Source organism: Corylus avellana, chromosome ca4, assembly GCF_901000735.1.
Source record: "Corylus avellana chromosome ca4, CavTom2PMs-1.0".
Lineage (NCBI taxonomy): Eukaryota > Viridiplantae > Streptophyta > Magnoliopsida > Fagales > Betulaceae > Corylus > Corylus avellana.
This window is the reverse complement of record NC_081544.1, coordinates 14,660,868-14,687,625: the sequence shown is the minus strand read 5'-3', so window position 1 is coordinate 14,687,625 and position 26,758 is coordinate 14,660,868. Positions and strand designations below refer to the sequence as shown.

Below are 26,758 nucleotides of genomic sequence, written 5' to 3'. Positions count from 1 at the left end.
GTTTGGGAGGTGGTAAAAGGCATGGATGGTGATAAGGCTCCGGGCCCAGATGGCTTTTCCATGGCTTTTTTTCAAGCTTGCTGGGGTGTTATTAAACAAGACGTTATGGCGGTTTTTGCAGAGTTCTATCGCAGGCGTCAATTGGTGAAGAGCTTGAATGCAACTTTTATTTCCTTGATTCCGAAGAAGGCGGATGCGGTGGAGATGAAGGACTTTCGGCCCATTAGCCTGGTGGGAGGAGTGTATAAGATTGTGTCTAAGGTTCTTGCTAATAGGATGAAAACTGTTTTGGGTAAGGTCATCTCCTATTCTCAAAACGCTTTTATTGGGGGTCGGCAAATCCTAGATTCCGTTCTCATTGCAAATGAATGTGTGGATAGTCGCATGAAATCAGGGGTGCCAGGTGTTCTTTGTAAATTAGACTTGGAAAAGGCCTATGATCATGTAAATTGGGACTTTGTTCTGTATTTGCTGCATAGATGTGGGTTTGGCGAGAGGTGGAGGGCTTGGATAGAGTGGTGTATCAAGACGGTAAGATTCTCCATTCTTGTGAATGGTTCTCCGGAAGGGTTCTTTAATAGTTCGAGGGGAATCCGGCAAGGGGATCCTCTCTCACCATTATTGTTTGTCTTGGTCATGGAGGCTTTGAGTAAGATGGTGAATGCAACGGTTGACCAAGGCCTTTTGAAGGGTTTCTCGGTGGGAAATAGGGTCTTGTTGGAGTTGATGGTCTCCCACTCTTTATTTGCGGATGATACCTTGATTTTTTGTGAAGACTCTATCGAGCAAATCCGGTATGTTCGTCTCATTCTCTTATGTTTTGAAGCTGTTTCTGGTTTGAGAGTGAATCTGGGAAAATCAAAGATTGTGGCCATTGGGGAGGTGGAGAACATTGGGGTCTTAGCTAACATCCTTGGGTGTAGTGTTGCCGATTTGCCTATGAAGTATTTGGGTCTCCCTCTAGGGGCGTCGTACAAGGATACGGCTATGTGGAATGAAGTGATTGAAAAGATGGAGCGTCAGTTGGCAGGTTGGAAGAGAATGTATCTTTCTAAAGGAGGTCGCTTAACCCTCATTAAGAGCACTTTGGCTAATCTTCCGACTTACTTTTTGTCTCTGTTTCCGATTCCGGCAAGTGTAGCTAAAAGGATTGAGAAAGTCCAAAGAGATTTCTTATGGGGAGGAATTGGGGATGAGCCCAAGTTGCATCTTGTAAGTTGGAACCAAGTTTGCAGCCCGCTTCGCTATGGGGGTCTTGGTATTCGGAAGTTGCACCAGTTTAATCAAGCTCTTTTGGGGAAATGGCTTTGGAGATACGCAAATGAGAATGGGGCTCTTTGGTGTAAGGTGATCGAAGCTAAGTATGAAGACCAAGAAGGTGGGTGGTGCACGAAGGATGCTTCGGGCTCTCATGGTGTGGGTCTTTGGAAGCATATTCGAAATGGGTGGAATTCCTTTGCCAAAGGTAATCGGTTTGAGGTGGGGGAGGGATCGAAAGTTCGTTTCTGGCATGATATTTGGTGTGGGGACAATTCTTTGAAGCAAGCTTTCCCGTCCTTATTCAATATCGCCAGACACAAAGATGCTTGGGTGAAGGATAATTTTATTGGGAGGAATGGGGTTGTGGAGTGGAATGTCATTTTCATACGATCGGTCCAAGATTGGGAGGTGGATTTGGTTTCTCCTTTCTTTGAGCGGTTGTATTCTTGCAAGGTTTCTTTAGGCAGTGTAGATCGTATTTGTTGGTCTTCGTCCAAGCAAGGCAAGTTCGAGGTTAAGTCGTTCTACAAGGCCTTGACCTTTTCTAGTAAAGAGGAGTTTCCTTGGAAGAGCATCTGGCGTACTAAGGCGCCTCAGAGGGTGGCTTTTTTCGGGTGGACTGCAGCCCTAGGGAAAATTTTGACTCATGATACGTTGCGCAAGAGGAACATAGTGGTAGTGGAGTGGTGTTGTATGTGTAAGAAGAACGGAGAGTCAGTCGATCATCTTCTTCTTCACTGTGAGCTTGCAAGTGCTCTTTGGCACATGATTTTTCAGAGGTTTGGGTTGCATTGGGTCATGCTTTGCCGGGTGAGGGACTTGTTTGCTAGTTGGTGGGCGGGAGGACGAGCTCGAAGCGCGGTGGTGTGGAAGATGATTCCTCTATGTCTTATGATGTGTATTTGGAATGAAAGAAATGCTAGATGTTTTGATAATTCCACTAGGACCATAGAGGAATTGACTCATTTTTTCTTCTTTACTCTTTACTCTTGGACGGCCGCTTGGCTTACTCCTTTAGTGATTAGTTTCTCTGAGTTTCTTTTTCATTTTTCTCCCTCCTAGGCGCTCTCTGTGTATACTTCCCGTGTATATGGGTTGCGCCCCTCTGCGCTTTTTTTATATATCATCATTACTTATCAAAAAAAAAAATGTTTTCCTTGAGCTTTTTTCTTTTTCTGGGGTGTATCTCTTGTACTTCCTTTGTACTTGGGTTGTGTTGTTGCACTTTTTAATTAATTTGCATTTGCTTATCATGAAAAGATATGACGTTTTCAGCTTTCACACAATACCTTTGTCCATTAGGCCAAGCCCAATTTTTGACTGGTAAATAGCTCTCATTGACAAAACTATCTTTCCATCAATTAATTCTTCCACGAGCCTCTTTGTCTTCCGATCAAATACCTAAAGTGTAATGAAGTATTAAGTGACAGGTAAAGTAAATAAAAATAATGAAGTTCAAAATCTAAAGCTTTTGAGGCAAACGGTGGATTAACAAAGAAATCTAAACAGACTGTTACAAAGAAAAAGCAAAACTGGAAAAGAAAGCATACCAGAATATGTGAAGCGCTTGATCCGGAGTTTATACCAATGTCATAGGACGAAAAATGAGCCCATTCACTTAGTTTAAACATCCATCTACACAGATATAATTTGAAATTTCAATTTCAACCTTGCCAATCAAAAGTATAAACACAAACATCATACTGAAATAGGACATGGTTAAACAGTGTAGAACAAAAGGATAACAATGAAAGTCCTCTTCCCCACACCCCCAGCCCCGGCAGTTCTCTCTCTTTCACATGGTCAGTATTGACACATCCCTGCTACACAAAGCAGTATATAACAAGGGTCTCACCCATATGCGGCCTGTTTATCAGTCAAAAAACCACCAGTCATGACCTGATTCCCAGTTCCTTCATCAAAACAGAGAGTCAAATGAACCATAGTGTTCAGCTTATCAGAAACCTTCAAAATCTCACCACAAACAGGACAGCGATTCATTAGTGGTTCCCTGCAATGCATGAATACGGAGTACAAAATTTAGAATCCATGATTACTATCTAGGTAGTAAATTACCTACTAATTGAGAGTTGAGAGTTAAAGAAGACTCTGCTTCACACATATGCAAAGTAAGGGCAAAACTGAGCCTCTGGAAGGTCTATCAAAAATTTGTAAGATCTAATATTCTAGAGGGCCAAGAAGAAATTGGGCTTGAGGAGGAAGATTTACAGATAGCAATCATATAGTGAACGATATTTTGATACCACATACAAAATTATTAGCTGTAAAGGAATCAAATGCTTTCTCTTCAACTAATTTTTTTTTTCTGCAGAAGACATTAATTATGGGAACAAAGGAGCACAGTTGAGCATGGAGTGACAACAACCAAAGTGAGATAGAAACACTAACCGACCAGTAGTTGGATAGGAGGATCCTGTTCCATGTGAAGAAAGAGAGATGGAGAGAAAAGATAGTGATGTGCTACCATATTTCTAAGAAATGATAATTTTTCAATAAAGAAAGTCATGACCAATGACCAAATTACATTATTAAAAATTAGATGTTTACCTCGCTTATCCCACATAAGATGTAAAAGCAATGCTAGTCTTCACACTCAATTAACACACTCATTTCGCACCAACTGACGTATCGTGTTTTAAGTGGCTAACATTTTTTTTTTGAAGTAGCTGCACGAAAAACCACTTAAAATACGTCACGTCAGCCAAAGTGAAAATTTGGTGTGAATTACTCGAGATGTAAATGAAATAGCAAGTAGACATAGAGATGAGTTGTTTCAAAAAGGAACAAAAAGAAAAAAGGTATTAACGTCTATATTTCAAACTCATTGCCTCTAAACAATTCATTACTTTTCTTGTTGAATAGCAAGAAGAGCAGCCAACTCATCTGCGCAAACAATACCATCCCCATTCTTGTCAGCCACTTTAAAGAGCTCCTCTTTCTAGTAAGCAAGAAAATATATTAGTAAGGCAAAACATATTTTGAAAACCAAATATTATAGGTAGTGGTTCAAGTTCAATGACTTGGGAGGTCACCAACAAACTCTTCAGATTGGTAATAACAACACAAATACGGAAAACAAATGCAAAGAATTAAAATCCAAAAATAAATAATTATTTGCAAACCTTGTCAGCTGCTAGTTGATTGCCAAAAGCATTAATTAAGTCAGAAAATTCAGAGAATGAAAGCTTCGCATCATCATTGTAGTCCTGCATTGAGTACAAGGGGTCAGAATTTGCAATGTTAACTAATACAGTGATGCAGGCTTGCAGCCTACTGCTTCTATAGTTCTAGGCCAGATTTAATATATCCATGTGGACTAGGAACAAAGTTGGAGTAATTATGTCTAAGTTTGGGACTTGGTCTAAAATTTATGTTAATCAACCCTGTATACTAGACTTTTGGCTAGATGCCTGTAATCTGTCAAGAAAAAGAGAGTGCATTTAGTGGACCATAACCCACCTCACTAAAGGGTGGAAGGGGTCTCCACCCCTTGCAAACAAGGGTGGCCACCACCTCCACCCCAGTTTTTCTTTTCCTTTGCTTTTATTGTTTTCTTTATTATCCTTTTTGTTTGTTGGTAATCTTACTTGAAAAGATATAATTGAAATCTCACACAAGTGTTGGGTATGACATGTCCATCCGTATACCATCTTTGATTTGGCACAGATGCTTACAACCATTCCGTTAGCACTCTGGACAGAAATATGACGGAGGGAGTGATTCATAAAGTTTTGAAATCCGAGGCAACAATTCATTGTTTCTAGAAACCTAGGAAATGATTTCAATTTGCATTAAAAACTCAGGAATAATTTTAGTTTTCGTTTATAATATACTATAGAGAAACAATGCTTAAATTATAAAAACAATATTCACAGGAAAAACCTATTGACCAACAAGATAAGGAAATTTCTTTTTAACCAACAAGATAACCCTAATAATAAGATAATATACTCTTAACATATCTAAAACCTGTATATTCTAACTTATTTTCTGACATACCAAGACTACTCATTGCTATAAAATCTTAGCTAGAGAATTTTCTAGTTTTTGTAGTCATGAAACCACACCATTTTACCATGTAATTCACCTTAATTTTGTTCTTTCAATGTCATTGTAAATTTTGCATTAATAATGGTCCAGAAAATTAAAAAGTTGATATAAATAGACAACAGAAAATCATATAGAGCATACCATTATAGATAAGATGCGTCTTGCAAATCTTTTTTCTGTTTCAATTGGGTCCTGTCAATTTATTCAACTAAATGTCAAAAATATTAATTGCAGAATCAACAAACCACTAAAATTATTGTTATAAACTGCACACCTCAACTGAACATGAAAGAAAAACATTGCCGACCACTGTGTCAGATGATGATGGATCTAACAGGTCAAAGACCTCAAAGTCTGAATCCCCATCCTGCAACCCCAATAAATTTATATTTAGTGTCAAAGGAAAAGAGAAAACAAAAGCATATAAATAAAAGATGAAACGAATAATATTCTGCTACAGCTACAACACCTATCATGTAAACGTGAAAAAAAAAAAAAAAAAGCATCAAGCAGCTAGCTTACTCAAACCATATTTGAACGACCAGCTCAATACTTAACCATGTCCAGTAAATCAAGCTTGTTGGAAAATGCAACTGAAGAAAATAACATAATTTTAAATTTATGAGGTTCAGTTTTTACATAGATGTCAAAGCATAACCTTATCTTATTATAATCATTCAATAAGAGTATTGATGGCTATAATAATTTAATCTCAAACTCAGGACCATTGTAGGCCATCTTAGACCTCTTTTAGCAATATTAAAGCATTTGGAATAATCATCCACTAGATAAACAAAAGAAAAGAGAGTGCCTTATTTCTCAATCTTCCAACTGCCACGAAACATTTGCGCTTCACCTTAGACCTATTTTAGCGATGTTAAAGCATTTGGAATAATCATCCACTAGATAAACAAAAGAAAGGAGAGTGCCTTATTTCTCAATCTTCCAACTGCCATGAAGCATTTGCACTTCACTGCAAGTGTTGAGATAAAATAATTCTAGGATCACAAATGAAGCAGAAAAATAGCAGAATAGTAAAAAAACAAACAATCACACAAGACACCAAGATTTAAGTAATTCGGCTTAACAAGCCTACAAACAACAATCAAGTTCAAGCACCTCTTTTGAACTTGAGAACCAGAACTGGTTTGTTGACATATCCACTGAATTTTCCTCGGAAACAATTTCCTTCAATGCGATATCTCCTTGTGTCACAACCAGATCACCTGCATAATCTGAATCGACATACCCAATGACACTAGAACGATACCACTGTCTCTGTCAAAGACTGAACCAACATCTGTAGCAACCCGTAAATAACGGAGTATCTATTTCACTACCCACCGATGAACCTTGCAAGGACTAACAACACTGACTGCATATGAAACATCTGGACAAATGCACACCATAACACACATGATGCTCCCAAACGCACTAGAGTAAGGTACATGCGACATGAAACGCTCTTCCTCCTCACTCTGCTGTGCTAACACTGCTGATAGTCTAAAATTATCTTTTTTTTTTTGATAAGTAATGATGATATATAAAAAAAGCGCAAGGGGCGCAACCCATATACACGGGAAGTATACACAGAGAGCGCCTAGGAGGGAGAAAAATGAAAAAGAAACTCAGAGAAACTAATCACTAAAGGAGTAAGCCAAGCGGCCGTCCAAGAGTAAAGAGTAAAGAAGAAAAAATGAATTAATTCCTCTATGGTCCTAGTGGAATTATCAAAACATCTAGCATTTCTTTCATTCCAAATACACCACATAAGACATAGAGGAATCATCTTCCACACCACCGCGCTTCGAGCTCGTCCTCCCGCCCACCAAATAGCAAACAAGTCCCTCACCCGGCAAGGCATGACCCAATGCAACCCAAACCTCTGAAAAATCATGTGCCAAAGAGCACTTGCAAGCTCACAGTGAAGAAGAAGATGATCGACTGACTCTCCGTTCTTCTTACACATGCAACACCACTCCACTACCACTATATTCCTCTTGCGCAACGTATCATGAGTCAAAATTTTCCCTAGGGCTGCAGTCCACCCGAAAAAAGCCACCCGCTGAGGCGCCTTAGTACGCCAGATGCTCTTCCAAGGAAACTCCTCTTTACTAGAAAAGGTCAAGGCCTTGTAGAACGACTTAACCTCGAACTTGCCTTGCTTGGACGAAGACCAACAAATACGATCTACACTGCCTAAAGAAACCTTGCAAGAATACAACCGCTCAAAGAAAGGAGAAACCAAATCCACCTCCCAATCTTGGACCGATCGTATGAAAATGACATTCCACTCCACAACCCCATTCCTCCCAATAAAATTATCCTTCACCCAAGCATCTTTGTGTCTGGCGATATTGAATAAGGACGGGAAAGCTTGCTTCAAAGAATTGTCCCCACACCAAATATCATGCCAGAAACGAACTTTCGATCCCTCCCCCACCTCAAACCGAATACCTTTGGCAAAGGAATTCCACCCATTCCGAATATGCTTCCAAAGACCCACACCATGAGAGCCCGAAGCATCCTTCGTGCACCACCCACCTTCTTGGTCTTCATACTTAGCTTCGATCACCTTACACCAAAGAGCCCCAATAGTCTAAAATTAGATAGTCTAAAATTATCTAAAAAAGACACAAGCTGAATTTGTCATCATACTGCCCTGAAGAAAGTAAAGGCCATCAACTTTGTTACCTTCCATCACAACCAATGAGCCTTTCTTAACCCGAATGACTCCACCTTCACTAGAATACTCGTATCCAAGGGAATCCAAATTTGGTACATGTCGAACATTCTTCAAAGTCCTAACAATCCTGTCATGCATCCTTATTCTAACTGCACCAATACCAACAATCTTGCAGGCGACACCATTTCCCATCAAGACTGAACCACCATTGACTAAATCATAAGTAATAAACCAATCCCTTTTATGGGACATATGAGAAGTACATGCAGTATCAAGGACCCACTTGTCATTAAGACGACCATCTGAATCGGTAACTGCAAGGACAAATCCTGAATCCTTAGAATTTCCTTCTACAACACCAGCCACAAAAGAGGAATTTAGCTTATCACCTTCCACTTTATTTTTCAGCTTCGGACGCTTAGATTTATAATGCCCAAACCTTTTGCAATAGTAACACTTAACTCTGTTCTTCGAATTGAACTGCGATTGGCCTTCTCTATCTAAGTCTCTTCCTCCGGATCGACCTCTAAAATTAAAGCAATTTTCCAAACGACCCCTAACAACTAAACCCTCTGCCTGATTTTCACTACCTTTACCATTTAATCTTGTTCTTAACTCCATAGAATTTAAAGCAGATTTAACATCAGTTAAGGAGATGGTATCTCTACCGTACAACATTGAATTAACAAAATTATCAAAAACATCCGGTAGTGAACATAACAAAATCAATGCTTGATCCTCATCATCTACTTTAATATAAATATTTTTCAGATCCAAAATAATTCTATTAAAGTCATCTAGATGATCACAAAGAGGCATACCTTCTTGCATCCTAAGGGTATATAACCGTTGCTTCAGAAATAAACAGTTAGTGAGAGACTTCTTCAAGTACAAACTTTCTAACTTTTTCCAAAGTCCAACGGTAGTTTCTTCATCAGCAACTTCTCTCAAAACTCCATCTGAAAGAGACAACAAAATTGCACTGTGGACTTTTTCTTCAAGTTTCGCAAGTTCATCAATTTCTTCAAATGCTTTAATACCAATTATTTTCTCTGGTGGTTCCAAAACCTTCGCCAAGCCTTTTTGTCGTAACAAAGCCCACATCTTGATATGCCAAAGACTGAAACTATTATGACCATCAAATTTCTCTATTTCATATTTTGCAGTAGCCATCCCGCAAAATAAATATCCAAGCTTTGATACCAGTTTGTTGAGATAAAATAATTCTAGGATCACAAATGAAGCAAAAAATAGCAGAATAGTAAAATAACAAACAATCATACAAGACACCAAGATTTAAGTGGTTCGACTTAACAAGCCTACATCCACTGGTGCAGACGATCTAGGAGAAATTCACTAACAAAATGATGGAGTACAAAGAGTAGTATAAACAAAACCACTCAAACCCAAGAGCCCCAATACACAAAACACCCAAATCTCACACTCACAGAAAAGAGAATTAAATACAAAAGAGAAAACTTCTCTTAATTCCCTAGCCTTTCAACACTCCAAAGACAAATAGTGAGAACACAAGTGAGATAAGAAGATGCTGCTTTCTCTCTATTTTTCACACACAAAAAACTGCAGCCCTTCACATAATGGCTGAATGAGAGCTTCAATATATACTGCAAAAAGTCGGCCAAGGTGCTTCACAATTAAGGAAAAGAATTCTTCCACTTGAAGAAAGCTGTTGCCCTCTCACTTGGTGAATGGTCAAATGAATATATAATATATATTATATAAATGCCACCCGGTTGAAGAACTTCACCATGAAGTATTCTAAGAAGAACATTTTCTCTTCTAAAGAGTATGCCCCATAACTTTGTGAGAATGGGGTTGTCGAGAGATTGGTCTGTACAATCTGAGTTTGCCATGAGAGTGAAGGATGGAGATACGGTGTTGAAGATACAAGAACGATGCAAAGGTAAGCTGCGATCGATAAGTTTGGATTGGAAAGAAGCAGAATGGCTAATGAAGATTTTTGATGAGCTGATGACCGTGGAGGATTCAAGGGTCTTCAGGGATGAGGCCATTCGGAGTTTTCCACGTGTGATAGTCCAGAAATGTTTCAACAGGTACGGGAGCTTCTTGGTTTTAGAGGAGTACGATGGCAGAGTTAGACGAGGGAGAGTCTTCGTGCCCAAAGGATGGAATAGGAAGGGCTGGAACCGTTTCCAGTCTGAGATTCAGATCGCTGTTGATTTTGTCCAACCATTCGTTGGGGATGCAAGAAAGGGAGTGGCAGGGAAACAAAGACGAAGCTTTTCAAAGGCTCTGTTGTCCACGTCGACTCAGGGAGAGGACCTATTTGGGTCCTTCGCAGAACCGATTGCAAGAGTTCCCAAATGGCTGATGGGTAATTCTGCTGAGAATGGTAAGACGTTGGGGCCAAGTTTTTCTGCAGATTGCCATGTCAAGGAAGCTGAAGTTGGTCCGGCGGTTCAGAAGCATGTTCCGACGGTAGGTCCGGTGGAGAGGACTGTCCTGAACAGTGGAGTCAGGATCGAGGCAGTGCAGAGGAAATCTTCAAGTTCCGAGGAGAAGGTGTCTAAAGCAAATCTTTCTGGAGCTTGCTGTCTAGGTTGTGTGTCTGCGGGAGGTAAGGAAAAGCTAAAGCAATCTCTACTGAAGCTACAAGAGGAGATCAGGACTTGCCTCGAAGGGATCGATTTTATCTCCCGCTCCCCTTGTAGTTGTGAGGCTAGACCATTTGGGCCCAGAAGAATTAGTTTTGTGGAGTACCCTAAGGCGGCCCAATACAAGAACTCGACTGTTAGTCAGCCTAAGACACAATCCAATGCCCTTTCTAAGTATCCGGTATGCCAAAAGGATAAGGCCCCAGCTGTGGGCTTTGGGCCCAGCAAGTTGCTGAAAACTTATAGCAGGAAGGTAGTGAAGTCAAGCAACTCAGGGCCTTCGGCTGCATCGTCTTCGTACACGGAGCTTTGCAATCAATCGAGTTCGTCGCATCAAGATTCTCCAGTCACTCATGTGTCGCCGGCTGAGGCTCCAGAGAAGGAACCGACGATAGTAAAGGAGCCGAGGAAGGTGGTATCGGCAAGGGAAGGCCATCAGGGAGTTGATTTAGCCGATGGGTCTCCTCCGGAGAGCGGTTCTGTGGAACCATCTTCTTCGTCGGAGCGGCGGAGTGACCCAATCCTGGGAATTCTGGGTAAAGCACCGACAGCACTTCATGCATGTGCTCGCAAGGAGGTCTCACCCAGTTCTCGTCTGCCGGCTCTTTCGGGGACTACTGTCGATGATCGTGGGAAGTTGAAGAAGGTGACGAGTGGGAGGGGAATGGAAAAAGGGGAGTGGTGGCTCTGGTCAGCTAGATTTGGTCAAGCAGGGGCAAATGGTGCAGGTGCCTGGAAAGGAGGGGTCTAACATTCTAGGTGAGCTTTCTCTGGGGCTCGAGAAATGGGACTTGCTAGGCACGGGGCAGGAGTTGGTGGGGAAGGAATTGGGGGAAGGATAAGTGGCTGGGCAGAAGCCGCTCGAGAAGCAGGGGGAGATTCCACCGGGTCTTGAGAAGTGGGAGCAGCCAGGATCGAATCACAATTTGAGGTTGATTGGGGCGTTGGACAGCATATGTGAGGAGAGTCCTTTGTCTGTACCAGACTCCTTAGCGGTGGTTTATTTTGCAGATCAGGAGTCGATTACGGTGGAGTATGTAACTGAATTCAGCAAGCTTGTGGGTGTCTCTTGTAATGGAGGTGATAGGAAGTTGTCGGAGGTATTTGGGATTATCATGGCTGATTCTGAGGGCAATGGCAAGGAAGTGGGAGAGGCGGTGGAAGAGGGAGTGGCCTTGGAAGCACATACAAGAAAGAAAGGTAAACAAGAGCTCAACAACCTTAATTTCTCCGTTAATTATGAGGGGCAAAGTGGAAGTTACTTGAGGGCTAGAAATAAGGGGAGGGATCATCGAGTTGTTCAATGAAGCCTAAGATTCTTTCCTGGAATGTGAGAGGCTTGAATGAAACGGGCAAAAGATGGAGGGTTAGAAGTCTTCTTAGAAATTGGAAGGTAGATATAGTGTGTTTGCAGGAGACTAAGGTGGATTTTATCTCTAACAACTTTGTGAGGAGCTTGTGGGGTTGTCCTTATGCAGAGTGGTGTTATGTCCCGTCTAGAGGGCCCTCGGGTGGAATTCTGGTTATGTGGGATAGAAGGGTAGTCACGAAGGTTGAGGTTGCTTTGGGCAGTTTTGTGGCGGCTTGTTCCTTCAGAAACGTTGATGACAGTTTTGTATGGGCTTTTGGGGGAGTGTATGGTCCCAACAGAGATAACATTAGGCGTTATTTTTGGGAGGAACTGGTGGGCCTTATGAGTTGGTGGGATATGCCTTGGTATATAGGTGGGGACTTCAATGCAACTCTCTTTCCTAGTGAAAGGTCGGGGGGAGTTTATTCTCGGTTCGCAATGAGGGAATTGCAGATTTTATTTCGGAGCAGAGTCTTATGGATCTTCCACTAGCTAGGGGGGTCTCTACTTGGTCTAACAATCATTCTTGGTCACGGCTAGATCGATTTCTAGTTTCCTCAGATTGGGAAGTTCAATTCCCGGGTGTGTGACAAAAGAGGATGCTTCGTATTTGTTCGGATCATGCTCCTATTGTTCTTGATTGTAACTGTTTTTTGGGAGGTAAGAGACCATTCAAGTTTGAAAATATGTGGCTTAAAGCGGAGGGTTTTGTGGACAAAGTTAGGAGCTGGTGGGATTCTTATCACTTTCTTGGCACTCCGAGTTTTATTTTGGCAAAAAATATGCGAGCTCTTAAGGAGGATATTAAGAGATGGAATAACCAAGAATTTGGCAATGTGGGAGGGCACATAAAGGCTCGAATGGATGATTTAAAGGCTCTTGATAGGGTGGAGGAAGAGAGAGGATTGTCCCCTAAAGATTTTGAGAGGAAGAGGTTGTTAGCCAAAGAGTTGGAGACCCTACTCTTACAAGAGGAAATTAGTTGGAGGCAAAAATCTAGGGTTCGGTGGTTGAAAGAGGGAGATAAATATATGAAATTTTTCCATCGGATTGCTAATGCAAATAGAAGACATAACACCATTGAGACGCTGATTGTAGAAGGCTCTACCACTTCAGATCAAGAGGTTATTAGAAACCATGTTACCCATTTTTATGAGTCTCTTTTCACAGAGAGTCTCATTTGGAGACCGAGGCTAGATGATCTTGATTTTGACATGTTGGATGTTGGTGAGGCCACTAGGTTGGAAGCTCCTTTCGAGGAAAGGGAGGTTTGAGAGGTGGTGAAAGGAATGGATAGGGACAAGGCTCCAGGTACAGACGGTTTTTCTATGGCGTTCTTTCAGGATTGCTGGAATGTGATCAAGGGGGACATTTTGGCGGTCTTTGCGAAGTTCCATGATCGAGGTAGATTTGAGAAAAGACTTAATGCCACGTTCATCTCTCTTATTCCGAAGTCTCATGGAGCTACTGATATAAAGGATTTTCGCCCGATTAGCCTTGTGGGAGGGACATGCAAGATTATTGCTAAGGTCCTAGCCAATAGAATGAAGAGAGTGATGAACAGGGTAATCTCTAAACCCCAGAATGCTTTTATTAAAGGCAGGCAAATCTTGGACTCAGTTCTCATAGCCAATGAATGTCTAGATAGTTGCATCAGATCAGGGGAACCCGGCTTATTGTACAAATTGGATATGGAAAAGGCCTATGATCATTTGAATTGGAAGTTTCTTCTTTACTTACTGAGAAGGTGCGGTTTTGGAGAGAAATGGTGTTCTTGGATTGAGCATTGCATCTCATCCATGAGATTCTCGGTTTTGATTAATGGATCTTCGTCCGGTTTCTTTGATAGTTCACGTGGAGTGAGGCAAGGTGACCCTCTCTCCATTCCTGTTCGTCTTAGTCATGGAGGCTTTCAGTAGGTTGATTGATGCCTCGATACATAGGGGACTCATCTCTGGGTTTTCAGTGGGAGTTAGAGAAACGGATCAGATTATCGTCTCTCACCTTCTCTTTGCTGATGACACTTTGGTTTTTTGTGGGGCAGATCCTACTCAAGTAAGAAGTATTGGTGCTCTACTTGTCTACTTAGAAGCTGTTTCTGGGCTAAAGGTGAACTTGGCTAAATCCGTCTTGGTCCTTATGGGTAGTATGGACAATGTGGGCAGGCTGGTGGGTATTTTGGGATATGGTATAGCGTCTATGCCGCTAAAGTATTTGGGTCTCCCGTTGGGGGCTTCGTTTAAGGTCAAGGCTGTTTGGGAGGACGTGTTGGAGAAATATGCTAGAAGGCTGGCCTCTTGGAAACGTTTGTATTTATCAAAGGGGGGAGGATCACTCTCATAAAGAGCACCTTATCCAATCTTCCCACCTACTTTCTGTCTCTGTTTCCTATTCCGGCATCAGTGGCAAAGCGCATTGACAAGATTCAACGTGATTTCTTATGGGGTGGGATTGATGAAGAGTTTAAATTCCATCTAGTCAGTTGGAACAAGGTCTGTTCTCCAATCTCTGAGGAAGGTTTAGGCATTCGGAATTTGCGTTTGATGAATCAAGTTTTATTGGGAAAATGGTTGTGGAGATTTGCCCATGAGAAAGAGGCTTGGTGGAGGAAGATTCTGGTGGCAAAGTACGGTGCGGTTTGGGGTGGTTGGTGTTCCAAGGTTCCCAGAGGATCGCATGGAGTAGGGCTATGGAAGCACATATGTAGGGGTTGTAGGTTGTTCCAATGCCACATTAGATTTGTCCCTGGTACAAGGTCCAATATCAGGTTTTGGGAGGATATTTGGTGCGGTGACATATCTCTCAAGGAGGCTTTTCCTGGACTTTTCAATATTGCCACCAATAAGGATGCGTCTATTGCAGACAATAGGGAATGCTTAAATGGCTCTGTACAGTGGAATGTTTCCTTCACTCACAGGGTACATGATTGGGAAGTGGAGGTCCTGGCCTCTTTTTACATGCTATTATATTCGCATCCGATAGGTGGGGAAGGGGAGGACAGAATAAGGTGGATCTCTTCTCGTAAAGGCAAATTCAAAGTAAGATCTTTTTATAGGATCTTTGCTTCTATAGACTCCATTCCTTTCCCTTGGAAAAGTATTTGGCGCACCAAGGCCCCTTCGAGAGTGGCCTTTTTTGTTTGGACGGTCACGCTTGGAAAGATTCTAACTTTGGACAATGTTCGGAAGAGAGGTATTGTGGTGATAAATCGTTGTTGCATGTGTGAATCAGATAGAGAGTCTGTTGATCATCTTTTTCTTCACTGTGGGGTGGCGCGTACCTTGTGGAATGTCATTTTCATTCGGTTTGGGTTGTGTTGGGTTATGCCGGGTAACGTTAAGGAGTTGTTTGCTTCTTGGTGGACGGGTGGTAAAACTAGCAGCGCCGTTGTGTGGAAGAGGATTCCTCTCTGCCTCATGTGGTGCATTTGGAACGAGAGAAATGCTAGATGTTTTGAGGACTCGACTAGGAATATAGAGGACCTCATTCAGTTTTTCTTGTACACCCTTTTCTCTTGGACTGCTGGTTGGTTAACGCCTATAGTGATCAGCTTCCAAGATTTTCTTTTTATATTCTCTTCTTCTTTCTCTTCCTCTTAGTCACTCTCTTGTATACTCCCGATGTACTAGGGTTGCGCCCCTCTGCGCTCTTAATCTATTTATCTTTACTTATCAAAAAAAAAGTATTCTAAGAAGAGACAAAACCTTTGAGAGAAACAAGTCAAAAGTAAAACAAGGAAAAATCAAGATGTGCGGCTGCAGGAGAAAAGCCACAAAGCTGCAACCAAAATTAAATGGGGCCCACCAGGACTTTTGAAATCAAGTCATTATCCAAAAGCAAGACTTTTATTCTTATTAGTAATTTTACCTAGGGAAAAGACACTTAATCCCCCTGAAAGAGACTTGAACCCTTCCAACTACCACTTCGTTTCAAGATATACCTTTGTTAGAATATGGGGTTAAAATAGACAAAAAAATGCCACAAGTAACATGCACACGACTTCGTTTTTGCTTGAACTGCCCAAATTCCAATAACAAAAAAAAAAGACTAAAGAGATGGTTGAACCATTCCCCACAGCCTTGCGGAAAGTGTTTCAAGTCAAAAGTTAACATGTGCACACCACATGTGACATTTTCAGTTAATTTTAATGCAGATACTAACAGAGAGTGTAACTTACAATGAAGTGGTAGATTGACGGGATCAAGTGTCACTTTCTAAAATTTGGCAGTCTAACTGAGTTTCGGGTGCTAAGTATATTTTTCTCTTTTATCAAAATCCATGTTCCTAACCATTAAAACACATCAATACATTGTAATAGCACGTCATTGTCCCTTCTTCAAAACAGACCAGGTTAAGGGACTCTTTTAACAGCACATCCACTGAATTGGAATTAGGTAAAACTTTTCTTTTGGTGTCAAGGTAATAGGTATGACTAGCCATCGAATCCTCCCACAAAGGGGTAAAGACTAGTACCTATTGTATCATATGATAAGGGCAAAACTCAGTATAGGTCCAACAACATTAAAGCCGAAGCAGACTGGTTCCCAGAGGATGACAAAAAGAGGGATCATCTTCTTTTCTTATTGTGAAGCTACTAAGAAGCTTCAATCTAATTTCTTTCTTTTTATTTTTAAATGGGAAGCTCGCCCTCCACCCTTTTCTTTGAAGAATATGATCCTAAGAATTTTCAAAGCTGTGTGGCTTCCACAAAAGCCCCATCATGATTTCTACATATATTTCCAGCCTCCTTAAATTTAAAATTAAAAAAATAATTACAATTAAGGCTAATTTAGTATTTGTCATGATTTGTACATTTGGTATATTGAAGTTAGTCATTTAGTTTTAATTTAACTCTTGATTATTAAAAGTATTTTCCTTTACCTACAAGGAGTTTCAATGTTTTCCGTATTTTATAATGGTGTTGCTACTATTGCCCTTGCAAACAATTAGAGAGACAACTGATTAATAAAATTCCAGTATATGCTGCTCTTTTAATTGTTACACTGCTTATGAGACTCTTAGAAGCCCTTGGTCTCAATTCTTTCTTCTGATTCTACTTTCTATTGAATTTTGAGCCACCACAATATCTCAATCAGATTCCTCTCAAGCCCTATCCAACTTATATGTATATTCATATTTTATGAAACCTAACATTGCACAAACAAGAAAAACCCGAACCCACCAGCAATTAGCATCAAAATTCCAAAAAAAATAAAAAATAAAAAATACTATTCACGGGTGCTGGTCACGGGCCTGGACTCAATTTTCCTGCATTGTGTCCACCTGACATTATCCACAATCCCTAAACTATTCTGCCCAACCATAAAACCCCATTATCTAAACTTTTATGACCCACCTTGTTGATGGTAAAAGACCGTTCTACATAATTTTTTGTATCAGAAAGGAACTTCCTGAGTTGTTGGTACATACAAAGAGTCAGATGGCATACACAGTTATGAATTCATCCATCAACAGCAAAGCATATTCAAATTTGACAGATAGAGTTTCATTTACACAGAAGGCACAAGAAAATATAATTCAAACCCTGGAAAGTTGATGAGGTATTTGGGATTGCATGAAGATCCAATGAAGAGATAAACCGCGGTGTGGCTATGGAAAAGTTTAGAACTTCTGATCCAGTAAATTATGTGGCAAGAATGGCAGGCGTTAAGATTTATGATTTCGATGGGAATGTAGATTCTACAAACTTCTTTGCATGGGTAAAATCCTTGAGAGATTATTCTGATTGCAAATTTATCCCCAACAATAAGAAAGTTTGATTGGCAGAGTATAAACTGAAGGGGACAGGTCATGTTTGGTGGCATGGTGTTCAAGAAAAAATCCATAGAACCAATCAACCTCCTATAAACTCAATATGAAATGAAGCAAAAGATAATTGAAACTTCTCTATTGTTATGATCGCCTCAAAGATGAAGAACCACAGAGTTTTAGGCCTTTCAACTATTCAAAATTTAAATCCCGAGGATCAGCAATCCTCCACATGGACCTATTCTAGGTTGGGGGACACAAACTATAACTTTTTTTGTTGATTGCTACTGGTAAAAGCATAGAAACATCACATGAAGGTGCTACACAAAGAGCTAAAAGCCCTGAAGACCCAGGTTAAACAGCTAGGATTGCAAGCTGAAAAGCCTACACAAGGAGCTGAATTGCTAAAAACTGTAGATGAGAGAATATTTTTTTTATGAAGAATAATAACATTATTGAAGAACTCTACCTTACAGTGGTAAAAAGGAATCAACTCCTCATATATGCATATGCCTTATTGTGACAAAAAAGAATAATCAAATAGCACATCTATTAAAGTACTTTCTCTCACCCTGCCCTTTCTCTCTTTCCTAGCAGAGACGGCGAGTGCAGGCGCATCCTGCTAGGTTTCTACACCAGCTCATCGCCTAATAGCGCGATAGACTCCGGTGGTCCAGGTTGTAGGCTTCGCCGTTGTTTTGGAATGGTTCTTGGCGGATCGCGGTCGTGTAGCTATTAGGGGGTTTGCGGTGTCCTCTCTCGCTCGTGTCCATTCTTTCGGAGACAATGTGAGTCGCATGTGGAGGCGCCAATTGGAGATGGGGTGGAGGTTATTCGTGGAGGCTAAATCTTGTCTTCTGGGTGGTGGAAAGCAATTTGGTGCTCCTGTTGGAGGAAAAGAGGAGGGGCTTCTCCGGTGTAGTGTTTCTGGGTGCCTAGCATATCGCTTGGCTGGTCTTGACAGTGGAAGAGTTGGTACAGAATCCTGATGTTAAGGACTTCACTAAATCCTTTCGGGAGGGTTTGAATGTACTCATTATCCAGAGAGGTGGTAATAGAGCCGACTGGTACTTGGAGGTGGCAATTTACGCAGTGGGTGGCTGAAGAGGGCTTATTTGCTTCCTGAGGGTCGCAAAGGGCAGGGATGGAGCCGAGTTGCTAGTGAGTTGAACAAGGTGATGGTGGCTTTTCTTGAAGCCATAGTTGTTTCTCCATCCTTTGGTGATTCTTCTCCGGTGGGGAAGAAGACTGGGAAGATGGCTGGGCCTGGGTTGGGTTTGTCTCCAGTTCACTTCCTCATAAAGGAGAGTTTTCTCCAACTCCTTAGACATATCAATCTTCCTCACCCTTTCCTCTCCAGCTCCCGGATGCCCTCCAATAATTCCTTATTTTTCTTCCCTACATCACCAAACACCTCCTCATTCCATTTTTTCAGATCCATCTTTAAGGCTTTCAATTTACTAGCCAATACAAAACTTGTTAAACCATGAAAATCATAAGACATCCACCAAGTTTTAATCTGACCTACAAAACCTTCAAAGTTCAGCCACATGTTTTTAAATTTAAAATACTTGCTCCCTCCTCTTAGTGCCCCACAATCCAACATCAAAGGAAAGTGATTGGACAGTAATCTTGGCAGCCACCTCTTGATAATGTTCTTCCCACTCCAAAGAGAGTAAAAATCTATCAATTTTAGACCATATTTGATCTTCCTGATTATTGGACAACGTAAACTGCCTCCTGCAAGCAGTATAACCACCAAGCCCAGCACAAAAATGAGCTCCAAAAACTCCGCCATTGCTACAAAATAACTCGATTCACCGGATCTCTCGCTCGGAAACCAAACCACATTGAAATCTCCCCCAATACACCATGACAGCTCCCACCAGCTCATCAAACCGGCCAACTCATCCCACAGACCCCGTTCACATCATCACTTCAGACCCATACAACACCTCACCCTAATCTCTATCATGGGCATGAAAGCCCAAACAAAATTATCATTAATATAGAGCAGGCAATTGTATATCTCCTATCTCCCCCTCCTCAATGTTCTCAACCACCCGCCTATCCCACATTAACAACACTCCACTTGAAGCCCCACTTGAACCCACATGGCACCAATCCACATTTTGGCAGCCCCATAAACTCCGCGCCACCTCCCTTGAAATAACTTCCATCTTCATCTCCATTAAACATACAAGACCTGCCTTCCAGTCTCTTTGAAGCCCCCTAATCCTCAATCTTTTTTTTTTTATAAGTAAATGTAATATAAAGCAAAAGCGCAAAGGGGCGCAACCCACTTACACAGTAGGTATAAATAGAGAGCGCCTAAGAGGGAGAGAAATGAAAAAGAAAATCAGAAAAGCTAATCTCTAAAGGAGCTAGCCAAACGGCCGTCCAAGAGTAAAGAGTAAAGAGGAAAAAATGGGTCAATTCCTCTATAGTCCTAGTGGAATTATCAAAACATCTAGCATTTCTTTCATTCCATGTACACCACATAAGACACAGAGGGATCATCTTCCACACAACTGCGCTACAGGATCGTCCTCCCGACCACCAACTCTCGAACAAGTCTCTCACCCTGCAAGGCATGACCCAATGCAAGCCAAACCGAATAAAAATCGAAAGCAAAGAGCACTTGCGAGCTCACAGTGGAGAAGAAGATCGACTGTCTCTCCGAACTTCTTACACATACAACACCACTCCATTACCACTATATTCCTCTTACGCAAAGTATCATGTGTCAAGATTTTTCCTAGAGCCGCTGTCCACCCAAAAAAGCCACTCGCATAGGAGCTTTAGTGGGCCAAATGCTCTTCCAAGGAAACACCTCTTGATTGGACTGGGACAAAGCGTTGTAGAGCGACTTAACCTCAAACTTTCCTTTCTTGGACGAAATCCAGCACATACAATCTGCCACTCCTATGGAAATCTTGCAAGAATACAACCGATCAAAGAAAGGAGAAACCATATCCATCTCCCAATCTTGAACGGGCCAAACAAAAATGACATTCCATTCAACTCTCCCACTCCTCCAAGTAAAATTATCCTTCACCCAAGCTTCTTTGTGTCTGGCGATATTAAATAAGGACGGAAAAGCTTGCTTCAAGGAATTCTCCCCACATCATGCCAAAAACAAACTTTCGAACCCTCCCCCACCTCGAATCGAATCCCTTTGGCAAAAAAATTTCAACCTTGACAAATGTGCTTCCATAGGCCCACACCATGGGAACCCGGAACCTCCTTCGTGCACCACCCACCTTCCTTGTCTTCATACTTAGCTTTGATAACCTTACACCAAAGAGCCTCGCTCTCATTCGCATATCTCCAAAGCCATTTCCCCAAAAGAGCTTGATTAAAAAGGTGCAACTTCCGAATGCCAAGGCCACCATAGCGAAGGGGACGACAAACTTGATTCCAACTTACAAGATGCATCTTAGACTCATCACCCATTCCTCCCCACAAGAAATCTCTTTGGACTTTCTCAATCCTTTTAGCTACACTTATAGGAAGCGGAAACAGAGACAAAAAGTAAGTCGGAAGATTAGCCAAAGTGCTCTTAATGAGAGTTAGGCGACCTCCTTTAGAGAGATACATCCTCAATCTGGCGCTCCAACATTTCAATCACATCATTCCACATAACCGTATCCTTGTACGACGCCCCTAGAGGGAGACCCAAATACTTCATAGGCAACTCGACAACACTACACCCAAGGATACTAGCTAATACCCCCATGTTCTCCACCTCACCAATAGCCACAATCTTTGATTTTCCCAGATTCACTCTCAAACCCGATACAGCTTCAAAACATAAGAGAATGAGACGTACATACCGGATTTGCTCAATAGAAGCTTCACAAAATATCAAAGTATCATCCGCAAATAAAGAGTGAGAGACCATCAGCTCCGATAAAACCCTATTTCCCACCGAGAACCCAGTCAAAAGGCCTTGTTCTACCGTTGCATTCACCATTTTACTCAAAGCCTCCATCACAAGCACAAACAACAAAGGAGAGAGAGGATTCCCTTGCCGGATTCCCCTCGAACTATTGAAGAAGCCTTCCGGAGAACCATTCACAAGGATGGAGAATCTTACAGACTTAATACACCACTCTATCCAAGCCCTCCACCTCTCTCCAAAACCACACCTATGCAGCAAATACAAAACCAAATCCCAATTGACATGGTCATAGGCCTTTTCCAAGTCCAATTTACAAAGAATACCCGGCAACCCTGATTTCATGCGACTATCCACGCATTCATTGGCAATGAGAATGGAATCTAGGATTTGCCGACCCCTGATAAAAGCATTTTGAGAATAGGAAATGACCTTACCCAAAACAGTTTTCATCCTATTGGCAAGCACCTTAGAAACAATTTTATACACCCCTCCCACCAAGCTGATGGGCCTAAAGTCCTTCATCTCCACCGCTTCCGCCTTCTTCGGAATCAAGGAAATAAAAGTTGCATTCAAACTCTTCACCAGATGACGTCTTCAGTAGAACTCAGCAAAAACCGCCATAACATCTTGTTTAATAACCCCCCAACAAGCTTGAAAAAAAGCCATGGAAAAGCCATCTGGACCCGGGGCCTTATCACCATCCATGCCCTTAACCACCTCCCAAACCTCCTTTTCCTCGAAATCTCTTTCTAACCACCTATTATCCTCCTCATCAATAGACAAAAATGGCTGGTTATCCATTCTAGGACGCCAAGTGCTTTGTTCCGAGTATAAGCCTTGATAGTACTGAACTATGTGATCTTTTATTGCAACTGGATCCCCGGATAAATCCCCATTTATACGAAGCACCTCTACCCGATTGCCCCTACAATGAGAATTAGCCATCTTGTGGAAGAAACGAGTATTTCGATCCCCCTCCTTGAGCCACAAAGCTCTCGATTTTTGTCTCCAATGAATTTCCTCACACAGCAAGGTGTTCTCCAACTTTTTCACCAAGTCTGCCTTCCGAATCTTCTCCTCCTGGCCTAAACCTCTCGACTCTACCACCTCATCCAACTCTTCAATACCTCCCAACAGCTCCTTCTTCTTCCTCCCAATATCCCCAAACACCTCCTCATTCCATTTTTTCAAGTCCACTTTAAGGGATTTCAATTTATTAACAAGCACATAACTAGGTAAACCCTCAAACGAATACAACCCCCACCAAGAAGAGACCTTCTCCACAAAACCCTCTGCTTTAAGCCACATATTTTCAAATTTAAAAGACTTATTACCTCCGCAAGGGGTCCCACAATCCAGTAATAAAGGGAAGTGATCGGAAAACAAGCGCTAAAGTCTCCTCTGTGACACTGCTGGGTAATGATCTTCCCATTCCGGGGAAAGCAAGAACTGGTCAATCCTCGACCAACTCTCATTTTCTTGGTTAGTAGACCAAGTCAATTGACCCCCCATCATCGGAATATCCACCAAATTGTTCTCTGAGATGAAATATGAGAAATCCATCATGCCCGAAGAATAATAAGAAGCGCTAGATCGCTCACTTGGAAAGCGTACAATATTGAAATCCCCACCCAAACACCAAGGGACCTCCCACACACTCAACAAACCAGCCAACTCTTCCCAAAGAGCCCTTCTCTCCCCTTCCTCATTTGGCCCATACACCCTCCCAAACGCCCAAACCCAATTATCCTCCACATTTTGGAAAGAACAAGCCAAAGTGAAATGCCCCACACACTCCTCCTTACACTCCACTACCCTCCTATCCCACATCATCAACATCCCCCCCGACAAACCATTTGAACATTTGTGCTTCCACCCTACATGTTGACCTCCCCAAAGACTATGAATCACCTCCCAGGACAAAACCTCCATCTTAGTCTCAATCAAAAACACTATATCCGCTTTCCATTCTTTCAAGAGCCCCCTAATGCGTAACCTTTTTTTGAGGGCATTCAACCCTCTCACATTCCACACTACAATGTTAAGCTTCATGATCCACCAAATCCACCCTCTCACCTTCCTCTAACTCCTCAATTCCATTGGATTCAGGAACACAGTCCGAAATGCCTCCCAAAACAGAATCCTGCTGCAATCTAGAAGCTTCAATAGCATTAAACAAAGCCTCCAACTCCTCCTTTCTCCCCTCATCCAAGATACCAATTTTAGGACAGAATCTTATACAATTATTAACTACCCAACTAGATGAAATCGAATCTGACCCTAAATCCTCCAGCCCTCCTATATCTGAACAATTGTCCTCAATCCTACCTGAGCCCTGCCTCACAACCTCCAATTCCTGTAATTGATCCAATCTGACCTGACCCACTTGACTCAACTGACCCAAGTTCTTAGCCTCCCCCCGACAGTCCTCCTGATCATCACCCCCCACTGCCGTCCCTACCTTCCGGCGAGAGGAGCTTCCCCTCAGAATCTGACCAATGGCCAATCCTGTGACTTCCCCAGCCTCACCGGTCTCCAAAGGTCTCTTCGGCGACCTCTGACAATATCCCGCCGACGGCAGCGTCTCCGGCACCCTCTGCGAGATTTCCGGTGTCGGGCCCAGGATCCCTTTTGTCTGCCCAATTGCCGAAACTGCGGCTTCTAGCACACCCACCTGTGCCACGTTCCATCTCCGCGGCCCCAACTTCCTCCTTCTATAGGTCATCAGATTCTGTCCATTGCCAGTAGACTGGGTCTTCTTCGCCGGACTTACGGCCTTTATATCACTGGTTCTCTCTCCGGCCAGGAAAACTCCCGCATCCCGTACAGAAGTGCCGCTAACCTCCCTAGAAGTCCCTTCTGTTGCTGACCCAGTCCCCCCTTCCCCCAATACTTCTCCTACGACCAATGGCGCACTCGCCGGAGTCGCCGAGAGAAAACATGGACCTTTCATGTCTTTCTCAGGGGCCTTCGTTGAGACCAAGGTAGCTGGAAAACTAAAAGCATGCGGTCCAGCTTTGATTGGGCTAGAACTAGAAACCGCGCCTGAGCCCACAATTCCTTTGGATTTAAACACCATTTTCTTTTTCACCTTTAGCCTGCTAATGGGCTTCCATATTCTATCACCCGGCCCAATTTTCTTCTTCCCTTTCATTCCTGCCTTCCCCTGTTCAACAACTTGCTTAACTTCCGGCCCAATCCCATTGAACCCCATCTGTTTAAACACCTTATCAATCCTGGTCATCCCCACGTCACATTCCCTCTTCAGATGCTTCAACCACTCCTTCACGTTGAGAAGCTCGATGCCTACCTCAACGTCGGTCTGCCCAGCATGGTGCCCCATCCCCTCACGTCCCTTCTTGCACTCAGAACCTGACAACAGCACCACCTGCTCTGCTGGCTTTACTGTACCCCTCGCCGGACCTAAAGTCGAGGATCCCACGCAACCTCCGTCCTTCATAACATTCAGACCATGCTTTGCCGGATTTTGCACAGACTTCGTCGGCCATAAAATCTTCGTCGGCAACCCCCCAACGCCTCCCTGAGCCATCGCCGAATCTTGGGTCTGCTTTGGGCATAACGAATTCTTGCCATACTTCTGATTACTCTGTTCCAGATAACTTCGCCGATCCTGAGCGTGGCCGAAGGTGCAATCATCCTGGGTTTCCTTCGACTGCAATTCTATTTCCGCGTAGCTTCTCTTATTCTTATCCTCATTATCTCCCTTTCCTCCCCTAAGCTCTCTATACTCAGTGGACACTCGGTTTTCCCAGAGAGATGCATTAGCCATTTTCATTTCCTTGGTGAACCTATCCCACCCAAATCCACGGCGTCCTTCAGGAATAATGATCGAGCCACACCTGCTTCTTCCATCAAACTCCTCCACTGTCAAGAAGCAACCATGAATATTTGAGCACTTTTGGGCTATTATTCTAGGATATCCAGCCCTGGATTGATCCCAAAATACTTCAGAGGTGTCCACTGCCACCAGATCATCCACTATACGCACCAACCAAGCTAGTTCATCTTTTTTTAAGAAAATTGACCTTTTGAATCTTTTGCTTTTCTCAAAAATCCTCACCCCTGATGCCCCTACCTTGATCAACACCTCAAATTCCTTAGACTCCACCGTCCATCTCCTCGGTCCAAACATAACACAACCTCCAGCTAACACCAACCACTACACACGCGCCCCCACGCGCCAACACAGCTCTCAGCTCTCAAAATGAAATCATTAAGTTAAAATAGTCAAGCTATTGCACCAGCCTCCTCAATCTTCTATTAATCGCATTCAGCCCTCTATTCCACATAATTATTTTAGGCTTCATAAAACACCAATTGAGCCCCTCCCCCTTCCACGCCCTCTATGGGTTGAACCCCTTTTTTATCATAATTGATTGAGCAAAATCTAGCCTCTTTAACTCCCGATGCCCCTTTGTTGCACTTGCAGGTGTAGATAGAAAAGTAGGAACAGTCTCTTTTATAAGTTATCCAATCCAATCTCATAAAGAAGCACAAACAAGCACAACCTAAGTACACAAAAACTATACAAGAGAAACACTCAATTAAGAAAAAGTACGCATATCAACAGAAATTCTAAAAAATTTGTTAAAAAATGATTCAAAGTTTTATGAAATAAATTGTTGTAAACTAATCAATATGAAAATTAGTATAATGATGAAGGTTACTTACCCGTATAATAACTTCAAGGAGATCAATTTCACAATATCCAATGAGATTGTTGCGGGACAATCTATTGGTCTGCACAAAATGGGAAAAAAAATGATAAGACAAATCAAACTATACAAACATAATACCAAAACTTAAATCAGCTCTAAAATTTTAATACAAGAATATAAGATGGAGAGGTGGAAGAAAACTTAAATCTCTCAAAGAAAAGCATGCAAAATTATGAGATGAGCTTTTGAAAAGAGAAAAATAAAAAATAAAAAATAAAGGACTGATATTTAGACCAAATGTATCTCCAACCCCCATGAGTTATATTTAAATAAAAAATAAATGAAAGAATAAGGTAAAAAAAAAAAAAAAAAAAAACTGTTACTTCGAGTTGGATTTAAAAA

At 42.1% G+C, this 26,758-nt stretch overlaps 1 protein-coding gene across 1 annotated transcript in view; it reads right to left on the bottom strand.

The window, feature by feature from the left end:
* Window positions 1-2,538: 2,538 nt before the first annotated feature.
* Window positions 2,539-26,758, bottom strand: part of LOC132178107 (phosphatidylserine decarboxylase proenzyme 2-like) — a 30,014-nt gene continuing 5,794 nt past the window's right edge. The window contains exons 5-12 of the mRNA XM_059590563.1: window positions 26,370-26,438; window positions 5,606-5,698; window positions 5,473-5,523; window positions 4,404-4,487; window positions 4,128-4,219; window positions 3,116-3,271; window positions 2,811-2,895; window positions 2,539-2,661 (exon numbers count right to left, since the gene is read on the bottom strand). Coding sequence (XP_059446546.1) covers window positions 2,539-2,661; window positions 2,811-2,895; window positions 3,116-3,271; window positions 4,128-4,219; window positions 4,404-4,487; window positions 5,473-5,523; window positions 5,606-5,698; window positions 26,370-26,438 — 753 coding nt within the window. The remainder of the gene's footprint in view (window positions 2,662-2,810; window positions 2,896-3,115; window positions 3,272-4,127; window positions 4,220-4,403; window positions 4,488-5,472; window positions 5,524-5,605; window positions 5,699-26,369; window positions 26,439-26,758) is intronic.